The sequence below is a fragment of the Taudactylus pleione genome, unplaced genomic scaffold, assembly GCF_031769625.1.
Source record: "Taudactylus pleione unplaced genomic scaffold, aTauple2 ptg000026l, whole genome shotgun sequence".
Classification (NCBI taxonomy): Eukaryota; Metazoa; Chordata; class Amphibia; order Anura; family Myobatrachidae; genus Taudactylus; species Taudactylus pleione.
The window spans coordinates 37990737-38011987 of NW_028284428.1; the positions used below are offsets into that span (position 1 = coordinate 37990737).

The following is a 21251-nucleotide window of genomic DNA, read 5'->3' on the forward strand; positions in this document are numbered from 1 at the left end:
GCAAAACTTAAATGAAGAAAATTGTGCTTATATATAAGCCACCCTTAGGTTTAGTCACGTGGTGGTTGACAGGGCTCCACTTTTTTTTGTCCACATATTTTTTGATTGGCAGCAGCCAGCACTGTTTTTGTCTAACACACTGACTAAAAATTATTTTGTTTGTACTGGACCACCAACCCAAGGCAGCCCTGCAAGTACCCTGAGGCACCCTAGGGTGCCACGGCACCCAGTTTGGGAACCACTGGTCTAGCGCACTACTTTACAGCTGAATTCTCTACACTGCTTTGAAACCTGGCTCCAGATCCTCTTGCTTACCTGCCTGCCATCTACAACTCATTACAATATGTTATACATAAATTATTTATCATGTCAGCTATAGATGAGGCATGACGTAACGTGGCACTCTAACACTGATTACTCCAATGTATAGTATGGAAATGCAGTACTGTTGGAGGTGAAAAGCACAAGAGTGACAGGTGCTTGATTGTGCTGCATGTTACTATATAAAGTACTCTGACAAATTAGCATATCTATCATTCAATATTGTTTTCAGGAGATACCCACAAATATTAAAATTATATTTTCTAAATGTATCACCCTAATGTAAGGAGGGGGGACCGCAGCAGATATCTCCGATGCATTCAGGTGAATTTTAATTTCTTATTGCTGTGAATAGAACCGATAATTGATACATTTGCCCCAAAGCCTATAAACATATCGTCTAATGGTGCGTACAAACGGGACGATCGATAACGATAACAATATCGTAGTACGATCTCCCGGGTGTGCTGGATGATCGATATTGATCATCCAGCACACCACCAATTCACCAACAACTGTAGCGATCCGCGATCAATGATCGCTGGTCCCTATAGTAACCTGGTCGATATCCTGCATGCATGGGCGATGGATGATATCTATATTGTCCGTACCTGCCCGTGCATCGCAGGTCATTGGGCAGCAAAAAATGCACGATATGATCGATATTGAAATTGTTCATATTGTCCTTTTTAATCGTACCGTGTGTATGCACCTTTACAGAGGCTCTTGGAAAGGCTAAATGTTCATCACTGCATCTTGGATTTTTGTAAATATAACTAAGTCTACTTTTAAATATCAATGAGTTAATAAGGTTACCGTTATTAATTTTATTCAGGGTCCAATATGAAATAGATAATTTGATTATTTTCTGTCATTCCTGTGAAACTGTAAGAGGGCAATCCAATTCTTTGCAATGTGCTGATGTGCAGTTTGGATGCGCACATTACCACTTATTACACTAAAATTATTTTTTTACTAAAATAATGTGAAAACATTCACATTATTTTAGTTTCACATAATTTTATCAAAGGGCTTTTGGAGGAGATTTCGCAAATATTTCCTCCATGCCCTTATATTCACATCCCGTCCGAATGCTAAATGCATTTCCCATGTCTCTAATAGGAAATGCAATCAGTCTGGATTTACAATGCTCTAATTTTATTTTTTTCTTTGGATGCAGCCGTTCTAACCTAACACCATCTTCAGATGGGGTTAGCAGAGGCTTTCATCTGTACTTCTGCTGAGAAGAGGGATCTTTGGTGATCCCTCACCCGTTCTTCTGCTCTGCTGTGCAGAGAACACAGACACAGCTGAGCCAAAGTCACTGACAGTGAGTGATGAGTGAGCTGCACTGAGATCTTGCCAGCAGCCCAACCATCTCTCACACAACATATCGAGACACTGATTCTATTAAATTCTTTAATTTTTAAGTTTACTGTGCAGTGTGCTGCATGTGCTTTATATAACAAAAAAATATTAACCAATATAAAAAGTTAGAGGGAGCCTGTTATGCCATTCGCTTCTGTCCCCAGTACTTCCGGCACTGCATGAGTGCATACTCAACTTTCTTGCAAGCTCTGTCCCTGCACCCGAATATTGATTCATGCTTGTGATATTTATACATATCGCATTGCGAGTACTGACAATTGTTTAGGTTCACAACCACATTTCATGTGCAAATTGTGATAAATGGGCCTCTAAGCAACCTTAGCTCACATTCTTGTGCACCTCTAAGGTTTACGAGGATATATGAGTGCAAGTACTTTGCCACAGAGTGCCTTTGAGATCAAATCAAATTAATCCATTTTATTGTCACTTTCACATTTAAAAAAAAGTATCAGCAAAATTACAATGCAAATACTCACAGATTAATAAAATTACATAAAATAAACACAGTTAAGAATCTAAACTAACAATCATGGTTGGGAAGCAGCTATTCCGCAACCTGCTAATACAGCACCCAATACACCTAAAGCGCTTTCCAGAGGGGAACAGAGAGAACAGAGAATGACACGGGTGGCTAGGATCAGCAATGATTTTAGTTGCTTTTAAACAACACCTTTTAGGAAAAATTTTAGCCAATGATTTGTTCAGCTGCTTTAACCACACCGGTTAATGATCCGAACATTTGGAGTTCCCATACCATAGTGATGGAATATGTTGAAATACTTTCAATAACACAGCAGTAAAAATTGACAAGAAACGGCCTAGGTAAACCAATTGCTCTGAGTTTTCTTAAGAAAAAAAAGCGTTGCTGAGCCTTCCCAACTACTGTTGAAATATGTGAAGACCACGAGAGATCTTCAGAGAAATTAATTCCCAAGAACCTAAATCATCTGACCATCTCTACCTCCGAACCATTCAAGAATAAAGGTTGGGGGGCAGTTTTCCTAGTTCTCCTAAAATCTATCACCACCTCCTTGGCTATCTTTCTATTCAAAAGCAGCTTTTTTTTCCTCTCCCCACTTTAAAAGGTGCTTCACTTTCTTCGTGTAACTATCCTCATCCCTGTCATTAGTCAAACCCACTATCGTGGTGCCATCTGCAAATTTTACAATAGGATTGGATTCTGTACTTGACACATCCAATGTGTACAAATAATATAAAAAGGGACTTAGGGTTCGATTCAAACCCACTCACTAGGAAGCGTTTGCACGCAAGCAGACGATCTTTTGCATTCTGTGCATGCGTAGGCATCGCAGTGCGGGAACCAGTGCGAGCGATCGGGAAGCGTATGCTCGCCGCTCATAGACAGCCCAGCAGAATGAGTGATAGGAGAAGCCGTTTGTGGGTGGTAACAGGGGCTGGCCATTAAAAATGGGGGAGCGGAGGTGTGAACGCAGGCTTGCCTGAGCGTCTTAACGCCGCAAAAGAGGATTTGGGTCCTTTGTACACAACCTTGGGGAACTCCTGTATTCACTATACAGTAAGTGGACACAAGAGTAAGTCACCTCTCCTGACCGACTACGAACGGTCAGTCAAGAAGTCCGACAACCAATAATAAAAAATACCCGCTAATTGTTCAGAACATTCACGCAACATCCTACCCGGGATACAATCTGGTCCTGCTGCTTTCCTAGCATTTGTTTTACGCAAACAAGACCTAACGTCAGACTTGGTTAAGTTCCAGGAACTTACTAATGGGGGATCACATATTTTTTGTCACCGCAGGGGTCATAGTAGCCTCCTCAAATCTTGTGTAGAATTTATTAAACTCATCCTCTAGGGGCCCCAAACCTTATGGGTATACCAGACTCAGAGATCTTATAATCAGATAAATGCTTGATCCCTTGTTACATAGACCATGAGTCACCAGTTACCCTAAAGTGACTCTCAATTCTATTGGAATAAGCCTCCTTAGCCAATTGGATGCCTTTCTTCAAGTTCAACCAAGCTATTTTGTACGCTACGCTATCCTTAGATCTAAAGGTCCTATCTCTAGCTCTCAACAAGGAACGGACCTTACCATCCATCCATTGTTTCTCATTTGGAAATAACCAAATTGTCTTTTTGCTTGTAACACTTTCTATACAACAATTGAAATACAATAAAACTGTAGAAGATCATTCCGGAGGCACGTTTAATTATTTATTATTACCAGTTATTTATATAGCGCACACATATTCCGCAGCACTTCACAGACAATATTTGGCCATTCACATCAGTCCCTGCCCTAATGGAGTTTACAATCTATATTCCCAACCACATATACATGCACAAACATACTAGAGTTAATAATTTTTTTATGTGAGCCAATTAACCTACCAGTATATTTTGGCAGAGAACTGAATTTCCTCCTCATAGGCAATATTTTAGTATTCTTAGTCCCTTCTTATTTATATTAATCTGCTGTAGTAGCTCTGAACATCTGCAGTATTTCTATTTTACAATGATTGTAGTGTTGTATTTATTTAATTTCATATAAGAACTGCTGTGTATAGTTTTCGGTCTGTGTTTACAAAAAACCAAAACAAATGCAACAGAGGAAACAGTGTATATAACTTGTGTGCACCCCCTTTACCTTATGCCGGTGGCACCAATTTTCTAGCAATATTTTTGGGAAGATGGTGCATGCCAGAAGGTAGCAAAGGCTACGGCAATGTGCCAGCGTTTTTACTATAACCTACACTGGTACCAGCTTTCCAAAGAAATAACCCGAAAGATGGTGTCACTGGTGGGAACTGTTCTGGGTACAGGGTGTGAGGTGCGGGGCCCACCTTGACCCAGAGACCTGTGTGCACTGCACATCACGCGGGAGACTTGCCTACTCTGCCAGGCGTCTGGGAGAGCCACCAATGGTTCCGGAGTCTACTGGATGTTCTAGAAGAGTAGGCAAGTACCCATTATACATACGCCTCTATAAGAGAGAGAATTCCCCTTCATCATTCCGCATTGCCCTAGCACTGTTCAATTGTACATCGGCAGCATTGTGCTGTAGACACACTATAAATGTCTTAATATTGTAACGTATGTAAAGCGTTATATAATAAATGATTGTAATATTATTTATTTATTTTAGAGCATATCATGTTACTGCCTGGGGTGTGCCATTTATTCTTTCATGCGTGCCTCTTTTTGGAGACTATTATGGCCCTGCTGGAGCATGGTGGTGAGTAATGAGTATATACGTTATTCTTTTTGGCTCCAGTACATCAGAACTGTTCAAAGAAGACAAAACGTAATATAGCTACTGTGTCCATCACTTTGATGCATTGATATTGTTAGCAAGTAAAAACAAACCCCTTTGACTTAAAATGAGCCCTTATGTGTGATGCTTTATAAGAAGGCAAAGCTATGTGTGCACACAATTGCATATATGTGATGATAAAATAAACATACTGTATATACAGTATAGTTCAGGCAACTTCAATGTGTTGTCATTGGTTATCGTTTACCAAAGCATATTTTCAGAGCAAGTTTAGTACCTAGTTTGTATCACTACTTTTCTGTTTGCGTCTCTACCGCGCATACCCATTTAATTGAACTTTTCCTAATTTCCATGAATTACTCTTATGATCTTCATTAAATAATTGATTATTTTAAAAAAGAAAGAGAGAAAGCAGATGATATGCTCTTACCATCCCTTCCACGTCATCCAGTGGTGGTGCATATAGTTTATAGGGTGTTAAACTATTTACATTCATACAAATGCTTGTTGGATGACACTCATAGCTGGAATCTCTGCTTGAGCCCTCCAGATTGCCGGATTAAGACCCACATCGGCCTGGGTCTGAAAAGGGTTTATGGTGAGAAGTTTAGAAGCTATGACAGTGCATTGTGGTTGTGTATACCAGCTACACTATATGCTCTAATGTCTCCCTAAATATGTCAAGTATAAATATTGCATCATTTTGTGAGGAAAATAAAAACACAATTTTAATATCATGATCTAAGGCCAAGCATATGGCCAGCTGGGTGGCTGGTCATCATCTTGCCATAGTGATGAAGAGCTTAGTTTTATGTAGAGGCCTGGGCAGGGGCGTAACTAGGTATTTGAAGGCCCCATAGCAAAAGATTATAAGGGCCCCTATGTACCTCCCAATCGTGAAACATGTATATATAACACGTGTAACTTTGATAAGGAAGATGGCCCCCCCTAAGCTCAGGGCCCCATTGCTGTGGCACCCCTTGCACGTATGGTAGTAGTTACGTCAATGAGCCGGGAGCTGTAGCTCCATCCGTCCCATTGTCAATTTAGCCCTGGCCCACCTGGGTGGCATATTAAAGAATATGGTGATCTTTCTGTGACATTATTAGAAGAAAATTCCATGGGAAGAACCAAGAAGCACAAATTTGCTAGGAGTGCTCTCTACCTTATGAGAGTGGGATATCAGACATTGGTCATCTTTAGTGCCTTAAAATGCATCCAGATAGTTACCGCTGGGGGACGCAGAATGGAATAGCATAAAGATCCATACAGCTCTGATTGATTCATTCCTGGGCGGTGACTGGGGGGTGGCTTTCATCGATGCGCCTGTCGGGAGCATGCCAGTGTCAGGGACTGCGTCAGATGATGCAGTTCCACTGGCACTGGCGGCCATTTACTTTTGGACATTCTGAGCAACTGGGGTCACTTTACTTCCGAGTTCAGGATCTGCACTACTGCAGGCTGCACTACTGCAAATGTGCAGTCATCAGACCACACATGTGCAATTGCCTCTCCTGGTAAATGTTGCGATGTGTAGCCCATGGGATACAATGGCGAATGCCATCTGTAGATGGAGTTAGTTACCGGGTCCAAGGTGCTTATTAAATTATACATTTTAGCAGCCCCATGGGGGACCGCAACAGATATCGGGCTTCAAACGTGGAAGAAGAAAGGGATCACTCCTTGTACAATGAAGGAAGGGATCACGCCTTGTACAATGCAATGTAAGTCTCAAGGATGTGAGGGACATAAAATTGCTTAAACTTCCTATTAACCTCTATGGGGATCTCATCCACTCCAGGAGCCCAAGAGGCAGGAAATGAGGTAAGGGCCGTAAAGGGGGCCTCAAGGAATTCAATCACCTCAGCCATCAGGAAGCGTAGCACAATACAGGCCGGTTAGTTTGGAAGTTGAGGCAGGGTGTAGGAGGCCTTGGAAGCAAACTGAGGCTCATAATATTAAATAAAAAAAACAAAATAAAACATTGGCTATACCCTCAGTAGAGGAGTGCAGTACCTGGGAAGGATTGAGGATAGCTGAAACAGCCCTGGAAATGCTCTCCTCCCTCACTAAAAAGATCAAGTTACTACCCCAGTATCAGCTTGAGTGTATTGTACATGACAAAAAACAGCAATTTATCAAACATGTAAACTGATAACTCTTATTGAGCCCGCACCACTGATCAGGTGGAGCATGAGATAGTAAGTATTTGGATTCTACATCTCTGAAGCAATGTTTAAGCTTGACCTACCGTTTTTGATTAAACAATTTAATTCCAACAATAAGGTGAAGAAAGTACTCCTAAGGAAGGCTTTAAAATTTTCCAGGAGAGAGTGGCAGCACCACAGGAGACATTATCCATGCAGAATGTCTACCAGGCTGATCTCCAGGGGTCAAGCAAACTATCCATAATATTCTTAAAATCAACCAGGCCGATAACCAGGTTGAAGGGAGATAAAGGCCCTCATTCAGAGCCGTACGCTCTGAGCAGAGCGCACGCTCTGCATGAGGGCCGGGCTCCTTTTTCATGGAGCGTCCTCCTGGACGCTCGTATAGCTGTGGGTCACCACCCACAGGCTATACGAGCGTGCATTTTGATGGCCGCGATGGTCGTGACCATCGCGACCATCGAAATTGCGAGCCGGAGCCTGCGGTTGAGGTTTTCAACCGCAAGCTCCGGAGTGATTTTGGCTCTATCAGAGCCAAAATCACTCCCACTGACATCACTAGTGATGTCAGTGGGCCGGCTTCTGACGGGAGGCGTTCCCGTGGGAACGCCCCCGTCAGGGAGACACGCCCCCGGCACGCCCACCAAAGGGGGCGTGCTGTCAATCAACATTGACAGCACGCCCCCTTTGATCGGACACAACGAGCGAAGGAAAGTCCTTCGCTCGTCGTGTCTGGCGCATGCGCACGACGGAGCTCCCTCCGTCGTGCGCATGCTCAGTGCAGACCATCGACACACTTGCGAGCGTACAGCCGCTCGCGAGTGGGTCTGAATCAGGCCCAAAGTTATAAAGGCAGTTGCCTGTCTGAAAGCATCATTATTAAAAGGAGGAGGAGGTATATAAAATGCCAACATGGTGAATGGGGTAGATTCGAGAAAGGCTCTTATAAAAACATATTGGCCCAACTGTTCAACTTGGGCCCACTCAAGGCTTTTTAAAAGCTAATACCCCGTTGACAAATAAGTGGGTCTTCAGGAGGCAAACTATGGGTTCATTACGGATCGCTATTGTGATCGCAGCTGCGATAACACACGCAGTACTGCTGCGAAAAATGTGCTAATGTTTGCAACTGCTCAGCCAGTATACTGTAGAGTTGCCCACTACCGCTTTCTCACATCCGTAAGACCTCGCAGTACTGCGCTTACATCGGTAACATCGGACCCTCACGCAGAATTATAGAAAGTCTTACCTGTCTCAGAAATTGCACGCAGTGAGTACTCAAGCTGTGAATGTCGTCACAGTGGCTAATTTATGCATGCCCAGGAAAAGGGGTTTAAACGGACTAGCATGCCTGCTTTACGCCGACCACTCCCCCATCACCACCCCCAAATGCTGACGTCCCGTCACTCACTCTGCGATGGCTTTGTGTCTGCAACCGTGATCGCAGTGTGATAGCAATGCTGGACTGCACATGAGCACTGCGGTGCATATGCATGCGCAGTACCCACCATCGGCCGATCTGCATACGCTGTTGCAATTGCAAGCCATGATGAATCAGGCCCTATGTCAGCATCATTATTTTTAACATGGGACAGGTTAAGTGAGCACTTGATTTTGTCAGTGAGGCTACGAACATTCCAAACTAGTAAACAAAACCCTCCTACAGCCCTTGACAAAGCCATATAAAAGTATGTAGCATTCCACCATAACCCTCCACACATGCCACAAACAGCCAAGCAGTAAAAAGAATAGATCAACAAGGACAATTCATGCAAAACACTGCACAAAAGCCATAGCATATTATATAGCAACAAATAGAAACAAAAAAAACATAAAAAAAACAAGTGAAAACAAGCAAAATATACCACTGACCCACAACCCCAACCCACTCTGCATAACCACTCAGAAGTAAGATATATCTGTTCCCTTAACTAAACTAAAACCCTTGACAAACAATTATGCTAAGGAGCCACAATAGTGTAGCAGCAGAGCAAACCGGTATCCACCACATTACTGCATCAAAAGCAGAAAACGTTTGCAAGCTAGGAGCAAAGTATTAAGCTATCTTAAGCAGGAGCAAACCCACATATATGAAATTCCCTGGCAAAATACTCAACAACAGTAGAAATGACAGTCATAAACAGTATGAAACATAAAAGTCACCGAGAGAACATATGAAACATGAACACAAAAATTGTTATGAGGCATAAAAGAAAAAAAAATGGAGGAGAACCAGGACAGCTCAGCAAGGAGCTTGAGGCCTGCGTTCTAACAAGGCATCTGCTTCTATTAGGGAGTTGAAGAAATGGGTGACACCATCAGCCACTACCCCTCAAGAGAGCCGGGAAAAGCATGGAGTAGAAAATGTGTGTCCCACAGCTTCCTTTAATTGAGAGAAATTGTGAACAACTTTTCTGCACATTGATAGCAAAATCAAGATAGACTGAAACTGAGTGATTATCGTATTTCAGGGGACCATGAAGGCGGAAAAGCCGGGGACAGCACCCTATCCCTGAAGTGCAGAAAACGAGTATTACATTTCCTGGAGAAAGCACTCGGTGGATAGCCTGCGCAGCCAATTTCTGAGTAACTTCTCAGGAGATGAAACCTCGGCCTGTTAAGAGAAGCCTACAAAGCACAGAGTGTTCCTATGCAGTATGCCTTCAATGACACAAAGCTTGGACCTATAAGATACTAACTGGGTTTTCAACTCAGCATTTTGATCCTTCAAACTTGTAGTAAGGTACTTGAGAGAGGAGATTCAGTGTTCAGCTTCCCTGACCCTCGCCATAATATTCTGGAGATCATGACGAATTAATAATATATACACAGCAGCTCCCCAATCTTGTTGGTCATTTTATTCTCTGATGAGTCTTCACCAGTAGAGCCAGAACCTTCATGAGGAGGGGGAAGGCACAGTCTCCTTCAGGGGTTCAGACTTGTAGAGCGTGGTGTAGGAATAGGCAGAGTCCCGGCACTGGAGAGGAGGAGGAACAAACAGAATCTCGAACAGTGTTGGGATGAATGGAGAGTCCAGACATGGGTCTGGAGGAAGCCGTCCAGTTCTATTGCACAGCCAGGGATGACCACCCCACCAAACACAAGTCCACAGGCCTGGAGAGACCACCAGAAATGTATAAATAATCAGAATATTGTCAGGAGAGCTGGCACTATGCTTCCTACTCCATGCTAAGGATCTTATTTGATAATACAATATGTCAGGAAGGTTTGGGGCCTAATTCAGAGGTGTTCGCTATTACAGCCGCGTCTGTCTTTTGCCGCAGCGTAACTGCATTTTTATGCAGATGCTGCAGCCGATGGTATTCGTACAGAAACGTCCAACGTCTGCGGCACTAAACTGCCTCTGTGCTTATTGTGTGGCACCATTGGATGCATCGGTCGCCGGTGTCAGTGAGCCTGATTCACTACCGATCACAACTGCGATTGCAATAGCGATTACACATGCAGTTCAACTGCGATAGTATGCTAATCCATTGCGATCGCTATGCCGTCGCAGCACAACATAAGGACCCTCACTTTACCTTACACACATCCATAATGTTTAACAAGACTGCGAAACCATCGATACAATCAAGTACCATCGCAGCCTCACGCACACTTGCACAAGCTCTGACCTTACTCAGGAATTGCTAACCTCATCGCACGCTATGAGTTCTCAAGCTGCATATGGCATCGCGGTGGATAATTTATGCACGCCCCTGCAACGGCATTCAAACGCACCCCGACCATGCCCCAAATGGCACTTCCTGTCAATTCGCTCTGTGAACTGTCTGCGTAGTCACTGCGATTGCAATCCTGATCGCAGTGACCGGTTTGCGCACGCGCACTGCGATTCATATGCAGAACGCAACAATCGGTGTCTGCGCAATTGCATTTGCGATCGGTGGTGAATCAGGTCCAGTGACCGCAACATGCCTGTATCTGACTAGCAACTAATCTGTTACTACCTAGAAATGCTACCAAAATGACCTCTCTCAACATCCAAAATCGATCTGCGGTAACCATAGGAAAGTATGCGCAGTGTAATGTGGATGCGTGCTTAGACTAAAACATCAGTCGCTTGCATGAGGCATTGACATTATGTACACTTCTCAATCAGACCTGAGATGTGCAGTTACTGTATCTGCTATCAAAATTATTTGTCTGTAACAAACAAAAATCTAAAAAAAAAATTCAACAAATATATATATATACAATATATTTACATAGCAGAGGACCTGTGAGTCTATTAAATCCAGATTGTACAATGCAGCCCTTGGCAACACATTAGGACAGCTAATTGACCATGCAAAAGTGATGACTATTTCAGCACAAATGAGCTAATTTGAACTATTTTGGGCTTCATACTGCAAATGAGATTGATGTAGACTTGTGATCTGGGCACTGAAGAGGTCAAATTATTGCTACAAGTGATGTGACACATAAACTTATTGGAATATGTCTTCTGTGTGGTATTTCATCACAACAAAATACCAAAACTAAAAGTGTTCCATGCATGCATGAAATATTTTTGCAATGTTAGGCAGTTTTCTCATATTAGTAAGTGTCACAAATCATTCTAGATTTAAGACTTGCAAAGATGAATGCTTTTTTTGTGGGTGCAATTGTATGCCAAACACATTTCAAAGTGTATATTTAAATCGGGATCTAGAACCACCAACAAATGAGCAATACTAAAGAGGTGTGGCTTACCAAAGTTGACCACAATTAACAGCTTTTTACCTGCTTTTTTTAGTACAATTAACATACATATGAATTATCAAATGCTTTAAAAAATGTTTTGTTCCTTTTAAATACATATATATTTTAACATTCATAATACTCTGTGCATATTCTACACATATGCATAAAAAATAGAAATCCAAGAATATCATTCAAATCTCTTCAATATACTTAGTACTTAGCATCACAATCGTTAAACCTTGCACATCCTTTCAGTAGGGTCACGGTTTTGTTTAGTGCAGCCAAATCTTTGCAGATTGCCCGATCTGTTCACATGATGCGCTACACTCTTTAAAAATGTTTTGTAAAGGTAATAGAATTTCCAAATGTACTAGAATGCTTTTGTGCTAACCTATGGCCTATGTATTTGATAAAACAGTAGCTCTCTCAGGTATTTGTAGCCTGTTATCAGATGACATGCCCTGGCATAGATAGTACAGAGCCTATCCCGTAGAATGGCTAAAATCACCGCCCATGAGAAGATACTACAGAGGACCTATCACCTTAATCAAACCTTTTTTCAACTCGACTAAGTGAATTCTATTCTCTCTTCCAGCTGGATAACTGAGGAGCATGTTGCCTGGAGATTTATCATGTAAGTACTCTTCAGTGTTTTTCCATCATTGTTTATTATACAAGCGTCAACTTGACTGCGTGTTGACGTGTTAATAATAGGGTAACCATTCAATTCATTTCTGCAGCATAAAAAAGTGGCAGCAGTTTTGTAAACATTTTCTCCATCTACTACCTTACATAGCTCACATAAACACGAGCAGTAGAGTCTGTATGTTGCACAAGTGACTTTATATTCAGTTGTAACTATGTTATTCCTTGACAGTAAGTCAGATATTGCTATTATTAATATTATCTAGCACCTTTTCATGTGCAACAAGTATCCCTTTATGCAACATGAGCCATTATTGACATTGCATTTGACACCCTGTGCCACCATTAAAGCTGGATGGCACAGGGTACCCAGTGATGCGACCCACGACACCAGCGCCGACGGGCCAACATATCGGGCGGTCCATACGCACTAGGCGATGCGGTGCCCGACGGCCCGATATGCCGGCCCCCGCCGCATAGCACTGTATGCAATTCACCCTGGCATGCTGTCAATCAACATCTGGGCCACATACTGACTGATGGCCGCCCAGTACTGCCTAATCAATGCTTGGAGTTTGTCAGAATTTGTGGATTTTTGTTTTTCCACCCACCTCTTGAGGATTGACCACAAGTTCTCAATGGGATTAAAATTGTGAGTGATCCCACTCCCTTGGCTGAGAAGCAACCCCACACATGAATGGTCTCAGGATGCTTAACTGTGTGTGTACTGTCTTTTTTTAACTATTTATTTTACAGTGGAGGTACGGGTGCTGGCCGCCTGCTTGCACTTGTAGTTCTACAAGTGCAAAATGGCATGCAAGCTGGCACCTGTAGTACCACTGTAAAATACAATAGTTTATAACTATTTATAACTATTTAACACTTTATTACCCCCGTACCCACAGCCCAGGGGTGCGGGGAAGAGCCCCGGGCTTCAGACCACGACTTTGATTTTGGGAGAGGGGGGTCCCCTTCTTGTGGGGGTCCCCACCTCTCCTGAGATCCCCGGCTTGGCCTGACCGGCTTGGGGTCCGAATGCTTTGGGGTCCGGCAATAGGGTCTCCTGGCTGTGGCATTACACCCTGGCCGGTTTGGGTCCGGTGCTGCTTTTAAATATAGGGTGACCCCTACGCATTTCCCCCCTTCCTATATTTAAAACTAGCACTGGCCCTGAAGCCAGATGCTGGTTCCTAAATTACAGTGGAATCCTACTCGTTTTGTTCCCCGTAATTTTTGGAAACATGACTGGCTGAGCAGTCCGGGGCTGGTTTTGCTTTTGGGGGGAACACCCTACGTAATTTTTTTTTAAATATAAACACTTTAAATTAAGTACACATGCAGAAACATACACAAATCACACTGATCTGTGTATGTTTCTGGCAAACTCGCAGCTCAGGAGGTGGTGTGTTTTAAACTTCAATTTCTCTGCGAGTTTGCTAGAATCTCACTCGAGATTGTAATCTCGATTCTTGGTAAATTTGCGAGTTGTATTTCATACATGAAAAGTACTTCCGAGTTTGCCCAAGGGTGAGTTGTTTCGAGTTTGCGATCTCACCCGAGTTTTACGAGTGAGAAGAGAGAAATCTCTTCCAAACTCACCAGAGTTTGTCTTTAGTAAACTTGCGAGATGAAAAACATGCCTTAACTCACCCGAGATTGTCATCTCGACCGAACTCGAATCTTAGTAAATTTACCCCTAGGAGTCAAATATTTCAATGTGCCACAGGATACAAGGCAGAAAAGGAATATCAAGGTACTGTATTGCAGTACAATGGTATGTGTTAAAAATTAATACTGCAACTATAGTACTCATTTTAGTATATTATCACTAATCGTTCATTGAACGTAAGAACCAGCATGGAAATCAGCATTTGTAAGACTCAAATATTATTGTTCATTAGGTCTAAACATATTTGTAAAGAAGCATGCACAGGTGGTCAAGAGGGTCAACTGTTCTTGGAATGGGGAAGAAATATGATCTATGTGACTTTGACCATGGAATGATGGTTGGTGCCAGATGGGGTGGCTTAAGCTTCTCAGAAACTACTGATCTTCTGGGATTTTCACATACAACTTCAGAGTTTATGAGGATGGTGAACAAAACAAAACCAAAAAATCCAGTGGACAGAAAAATATCCTGTGGGTAAAGACACCTGCGGCAAAATTTACAGTGGCAGGTGTGCTTAAACCAAGGAACCTGACGCAGACTTGAAAACATGTTCTAATCCCAAAATATAGCTGTTATAACGGTATTAAACCTCTGGTACAATCCTTCCTATACCTTCTAAGTCTAAAATTGACGCTATTTGCGTACGCAGTCATACTGTAAAATAAAAGCCTTCAGACCTTGAAAATGTGTTTCCAAAGCACAAAGTATATTATTCAACATAAAAACAGTAGGTTACACGCTGTGATCTAAAGACAATTTAGCGCAAAGAAATTATACAGACCCAAGGTACAGTTACACATACGCACGCACACTGGGACCAGTTACCGGCATCCATAAGAAACCTCCATCAACAGCATCAGCATGAAGACTGCAGATTGGAGTCTGTAAGCACATTTATACCATTACAGGGATAAGCAATACAATAGAAGAGTTTGGCATGGTTTCATTGGTTCCCAGTGCGGGTGCATCTGTTACAGGATATTTAACAGGTTGATTCAAATGGACACAGGTTAGCCTCCGACAGCCTATTGTCTCCTTATTCCTCCTGCATGCAACTGCTAACATTACAAAGTACATTTTGGTGTTTTAACTCTCTACAGACCATAAGTTGAGAATGAATGTTGCGATCTTCTCACTGATGACATCGGAAAGCGGTTGAGACAGAGTAGATCAGTACGCTACCAAACATGGTTGGCTTATCATGTGCTAAACCTTAGATATCAAATAATCTTTATTTCACAACATTAATAATCACTGAGTAAACCTTGAATATTACACTTTAATATTAGGGAACCTTTCATGTAATTTGTGTATGTGTAAGTGTAAGAGAATATTGCACAAAGTTGCTAATATGCGTGGTGCATTTATTTGTAGAGTGAAATAGCGCAACTGTGCGTAATGTGCGGTGTTTATGCATGTGAGTCTATTTATGATGGATTTAATATATTTATATATATATATATATATATATATATACATCATCCCTTACTAACATTTTTAAACTGCAATGCAATGTGTTATTAGTAATGAGTTTCACACCCAAACAGGGTGGAGACCCCCAGCTGTTTGCTGGTGCCAGCCTGTCTGACAGTGAAACTAAAGGTTTTCGTTTGCCTATTTACAAATTCAATTGTGCAGATCATTGTCTGGGTTATATTTCAATTGCCATAGCTATACCTGCCTACATGTGAGGTTTCTTAATTTACATGCAAAAACACCCACAGTACCTGGTGTATTGTTTTTTCATTACTTTTCTCAGGAAGCTGTTTTTCTAGTTACTAACTGATACTGTGTTTGTTTTGGTAATTTTCTATGCAAGGTTGTCCCCAGAATGGGCTTGTCATGGCTTCTAAAAGGATTACCAAAAACATTGCCATCTGTACTTAGCTTGTGAGTTGTAACTTAAAATGGCACTGGGAGATCAGTCGCAAAATGGCGTCTTGCAGATTCCGATTGTAAACAGATTCTGCCTCAGCCAATCATCCGGCTTCGACATAACATTCATTAAAAGTTGGTTAAAAAAAAAAAGAACCAGCCATCAGTCCTGGCAGTTCCTAAATCCCTATCAGGCCACAAACTCGCTGTAGTTTTCATTTATTTGGTTGGGATTGCTGCAGGGTTGAACCCTAACTTAGTAAGGTTTCTATTCTTCTAATGGTAAAAATATTAATGGTAATTCTATGTTTTATTCTGTTCTAAAGTTTGGTTTCTCAGCGGTATTGCGGCGTGTCTGAGTGTAATAAATCGGCAGAATGCAACCTTTCGTTCTTTAATGTACTACATATATATATATATATATATATATATATATACACACACACACGTTGAAGCAGATTGGTACCAGCATTTCACCCATTTCTCTCAGTCTAGCTCACCACTTGGTGATCAATTATTACACTCATATATGTTTGTTGGTGTGTCCCATTTAAGTATCTTTATGTAGCCTTTATAAGGCCATCAGTCCTACCCAGCTTTGCATGGACAGAAAGCCTGGTTCCGAAACAGATGCCAAGTCGATGTTTTACACAGATTTGGCATTTGTCTGCCATTGCGTATGTGTATAAGCTGCACTTCACACGCACAGTCATTGAATTTCGATTGAAGTCACAAAGAGGATTTGCTGTCAAAGTGATTGACATGTAGTTGGTGTGTAGGGGAGGGAACGGAGGATGGCTACAGAAACGCAGGCATGTTTGGTCCATTTAAACACTGTTTTCTGGGAAAGCATATATTTACTACTGCAATATTGCTCGCACCTGGAGAGCCCTATGCGTGTCAGGAGAGCTGCTCTGTTTGAGACCGGTCAGACTTACTCAGAAAGTCGATGGGCACCCAATCCACATCGATGTTTCCGTAATTGCAAATCGTCGGATGGATATGAGAAGGCATCATTGGGCGTCCCTATGCTCAGGTAAACTTCTTAGTCATTAGCATATATACACAATTGCAGAGCGAGTGAAATCGTAAATGCAATTGCATCCGGATCAGAATCAGGCCCAGACTCAGAAACTGCATTTTCTCTGCTGTTGCTTCAGAGTCCCACATAACTGTACACTCTGTAACTTATGCACTTCATCTTTGTCTGATGATGTATACTTGCCTACTGAGTGGAGGTGCAACTAATCACTGATGCGGACAAGTGCTTCTTGTCACTAGGGCCAAAAATGATGTGATTCTCATAAAATGCATCATATAGACCCTGCCCCCATCTCATAGAGCTGCGATTTGTGACATTATGCTTACAGTCCTGCCAATTTCACTAGGAAGCGGGCAGGATCCAGAAGGGACACTTACTTTTCCAGGGAACACCCGAAAATCCTGGAGTCACATGTATGTTCCTGCAGCGTAGGTAGGTGATTATGTCTAATTTTAATTTGACATATTATGATTTTCTAACATGAACACTGTAGGCTTCATCTCTTTAAATCCCCTCTCAGGTATCAGAAATAAGATCTATGGGTGCCACAATAACTGATTCTCTGTGGTCTGGAATATTTTCACACTTCTCCAAGAGTTTTTGCTTTAATGATTTTCAAAGCTCAAATGAAAAAACGTTCTATTGCAGGATGTTGGCGGCACAGAATCATTTCTTTTTTATCCTTTCAGACTGTGATCCTGAAAAAAACACACAAGAATCTCGTAAAGTGTGTGTGGGGGTGGGGAGTCAGATGCTAGAAGTCATTTATTCACTACATTTTAGAAAATGAAAGCAAATGTCTAACTAGTTGCTACAGTATGTGTTGCAGATTATCTGTCCTCTGGTTTCATAAGTATCCCCCACTATGTTTAAGATTCATACTAGTTCCCTTTATATTTACAACACCACTACTTAATGTCCTTATTAAGATCTTTTTTGTACCCAGACATTATAAATATAATTTTCTGAATCTTTTTCTTATATCTTAAATATATTTTCTTCATATTAATATACAGTATATTGGGGATAGTCATTTGCCAAAAATAGCTTCAATGAGTACTAAAAGGGACAGTGGGGGAGAAATCAGAATTGTATGTTCAAATGAGTGTTCCTCAGCAGCTGTATATTCCTTTACGGGAAACAAATGTTTAAGCCCAAGGAGGAGGTTGCTGTGAGAAGTGTACCTACAGAGGGCACTCCTTCTATTCTCCTGGGATCCCATGATATTTACATAAGATGGTTTCTTGTTTAGAAAGCTCACAGTTTAACTTTGAACCCCTCATGACCTGCCATTTGTGATTTGCAATAGAAAAGGCAGCTGTACCAGACACTGCTGAACTTCAAGGAAAAGTCTGCAAGTAAAAATCAAAAAGAAACTTTACGTTGTGTTCTTTGGCTGTGTTTGGGGTTTTAGTGCCCCAGATCTCTATGTTACATAAATCAGATGTAAACAATTTAGCGACAGCTATTATGTTGAATTCAAATCCTATGGGATTTCATTTTATTTTGATGTTTTTAAATATCTGCTGTTTTCATAACACACATGACAGCATTGAAATACAGAAATTCTCTGTAAGATGCGTATAACTTTGTAACACGCCACAAGGCTTACAAAATCTGTCTGGTCAATTAGTGCCTGTGGGTTTGTTCTGTACAGGAGAGTTTTTGACATAACATTGCACTTTTGGCACCAGTGTCAATATTTACTTTAAGTATGTTTCCGTTGTGTTTGACCCCCTCCCTAATTATCTCTTGTAACATTATTCACTGCCCACCACGTTAGTTTTCTTGCAGCATTGTTCACCCCATGTCCCTTTTACCTCTTATAGCATTATTTATTCCACTCTGCTTGCTAATACCTCTAGTAGCATTATTCAACCTCCGTAATTACGTTTCACCCTAATCTCCATTCTGCAGCTAAAACAGTCTGTCTTGTCTTTTGAAGTTGCACAATTTCTCCCCCCTTCCCATGCAGAGCAGCACACTGACATCCAGTTCAGAGGGGACCACAGCAGTCACCGCTGAGCAGAAACTAATGAAAGTAGGGTGGAGCTGAGCTCTGTATGTGGAGTGAGCGAGGCTGACAAACTGTGACCAGCCCCCCAAGGTTCTCCTTTCAGTACTTTTTTATTTTGCCCACCAGAATTCCGATTGCAATGCATTCTGATATACAAATGGGATGGGCGATCACTAATCACTGAAGGCAGTTGGCGCCCCAAGACCCTAGGTAACTTCCTGATGGTAGCATGGACCCTGGATAGGATATACAAAAGGCCTACTTAAGTTGGAGAACCCTTTTAAATGTTTGGATGTATGACAGTGTGCTGAATGTAGGGCTCTTGAAATGGAGGACTGACCATGCCAAACTGCAAGTGCCCTGCATATTACGGGGAAAGTGTGCAGTAAAACATGTATAGAAGACTTTCCAAATTTGCATTAAAAAAATGTAGCAAGTAAACTCTCAATAGATATTATTTTCCTACATTATGGGGTTTATTTACTAAGGTGTTGTCACAAGCCGTGCCAGCGGCTTGTTTCCCACCGGCTCGGGACCTACACTGACTCAGCATCCGGTTCCGCTGATTACCAAGCATTGGGGATGCTGCAGAGAGTGACTCATACTCCATATGCTGCTGATTGGCTGCTCCTCCTATTTGTAGCTTCCAGATTCATTCCCCCTCGCCGGTTATAGAGTTTCCTTCTACAGCTCAGGTCTGGTTGTTCCAGCTATCCTCCGTGATTGTCTACACTTCAGCCACTGCTTCTATTTACCTCTCTCCATCTCCCTCCACACTGCCTTCCAGGCTTCAGCAGGTAGCTCAATTATTCAAGACTGTTGTTCCACTCTGCTCTGAATGCTGTTAGCTTGCTGTCTGTTTTCACCATCCACATGCTATGCTCAGTGTATGCAGGCCCAAGCCTTTGGGTCCGTGCTTCCTCTGTATAATCAGCAGCTACAGTTTTCTCAGCCCTACTGTGTATAATCAAACTGTACATTTATACCTGAACTATTTTCAGTCTGTGTTATCCTGCCCTCCTGGCAGGCAACTCATCTAGCCAAGAAATCCTGCCCTCCTGGCAGGCAACTCATCTAGCCAAGAAATCCTGCCCTCCAGGCAGGCAACTCATCTAGCCAAGAAATCCTGCCCTCCTGGCAGGCAACTCATCTAGCCAAGTTATCCTGCCCTCCTGGCAGGCAACTCATCTAGCCAAGAAATCCTGCCCTCCTGGCAGGCAACTCATCTAGCCAAGTTATCCTGCCCTCCTGGCAGGCAACTCATCTAGCCAAGTTATCCTTCCCTCCTGGCAGGCAACTCATCTAGCCAAGAACTCCTGCCCTCCTGGCAGGCAACTCATCTAACCAAGTTATCCTGCCCTCCTCGCAGGCTACTCTACATACCAAGTTTTCCTGCCTTAGCTGGTGAGACACTTTTCCATAACATTATAACCGGCCAACTTTGTATTTAAGTCTGTGCGTTCCGTGTCCTTCATTATGGAGCAGGCTCAAAACCCTGCACAAATCCTTGCCGCACAGATCCAAGTGCTTACCCAAAAAGTTCAGGAGCTCTCTATAAGATTTGAGGATGTTCGGGCATCCACTCCTGGAGCCGTTCCCAAGGAACCTAAATTCAATCTCCCTGATAGAGACCGTACTCAGTTCCTGAACTTCCGTGAGAGTTGTAAACTCTATTTTCGTCTCTGACCTTTATCTTTTGGATCCGAGACTCAGCGGGTAGGATTAGTGATCTCGCTCTTACAACTTCTGCGCTTTTATCAATAGATGCCTTTTTTAATGCTCTTGGATTATTATATGCAGATCCTGACCGTAGTTCTTTGGCCGAATCCAAGCTGCGGGCTCTTCGGCAGGGGAAAGAATCCCGCAGAGGATTATTCCTCAGAGTTTCGGAGATGGGCAGTGGATTCAGGATGGAACGACTCGGCATTGCGTAGCCAATTCCGCTTGGGTCTTTTGGATGCCATCAAGGACATTTTGGTCCAACATCCATCACCTGAGTCCCTTGATGACTTAATCTCTTCAGCCATCCGTATTGACCGTCGCCTCCGAGAACGCAAACGAGAACGCAGTCTTTCTGTACAGTCACCTCAGTCACCTTCCTGGCTGCTGGCGGAGGACTCTGAGGAACCCATGCAACTGGGAGCTTTCTGGCTATTGCCCAG

At 42.4% G+C, this 21251-nt stretch overlaps 1 protein-coding gene across 3 annotated transcripts in view; it reads left to right on the top strand.

The window, feature by feature from the left end:
• LOC148539318 (uncharacterized) overlaps nt 1-21251 on the top strand; it is an 896509-nt gene that overhangs the window by 484432 nt on the left and 390826 nt on the right. For all 3 annotated transcript variants that reach the window (XM_088451557.1, XM_088451554.1, XM_088451555.1), the window contains exons 7-8: nt 4841-4930; nt 12437-12475. In XM_088451557.1, coding sequence (XP_088307683.1) covers nt 4841-4930; nt 12437-12475 — 129 coding nt within the window. The remainder of the gene's footprint in view (nt 1-4840; nt 4931-12436; nt 12476-21251) is intronic.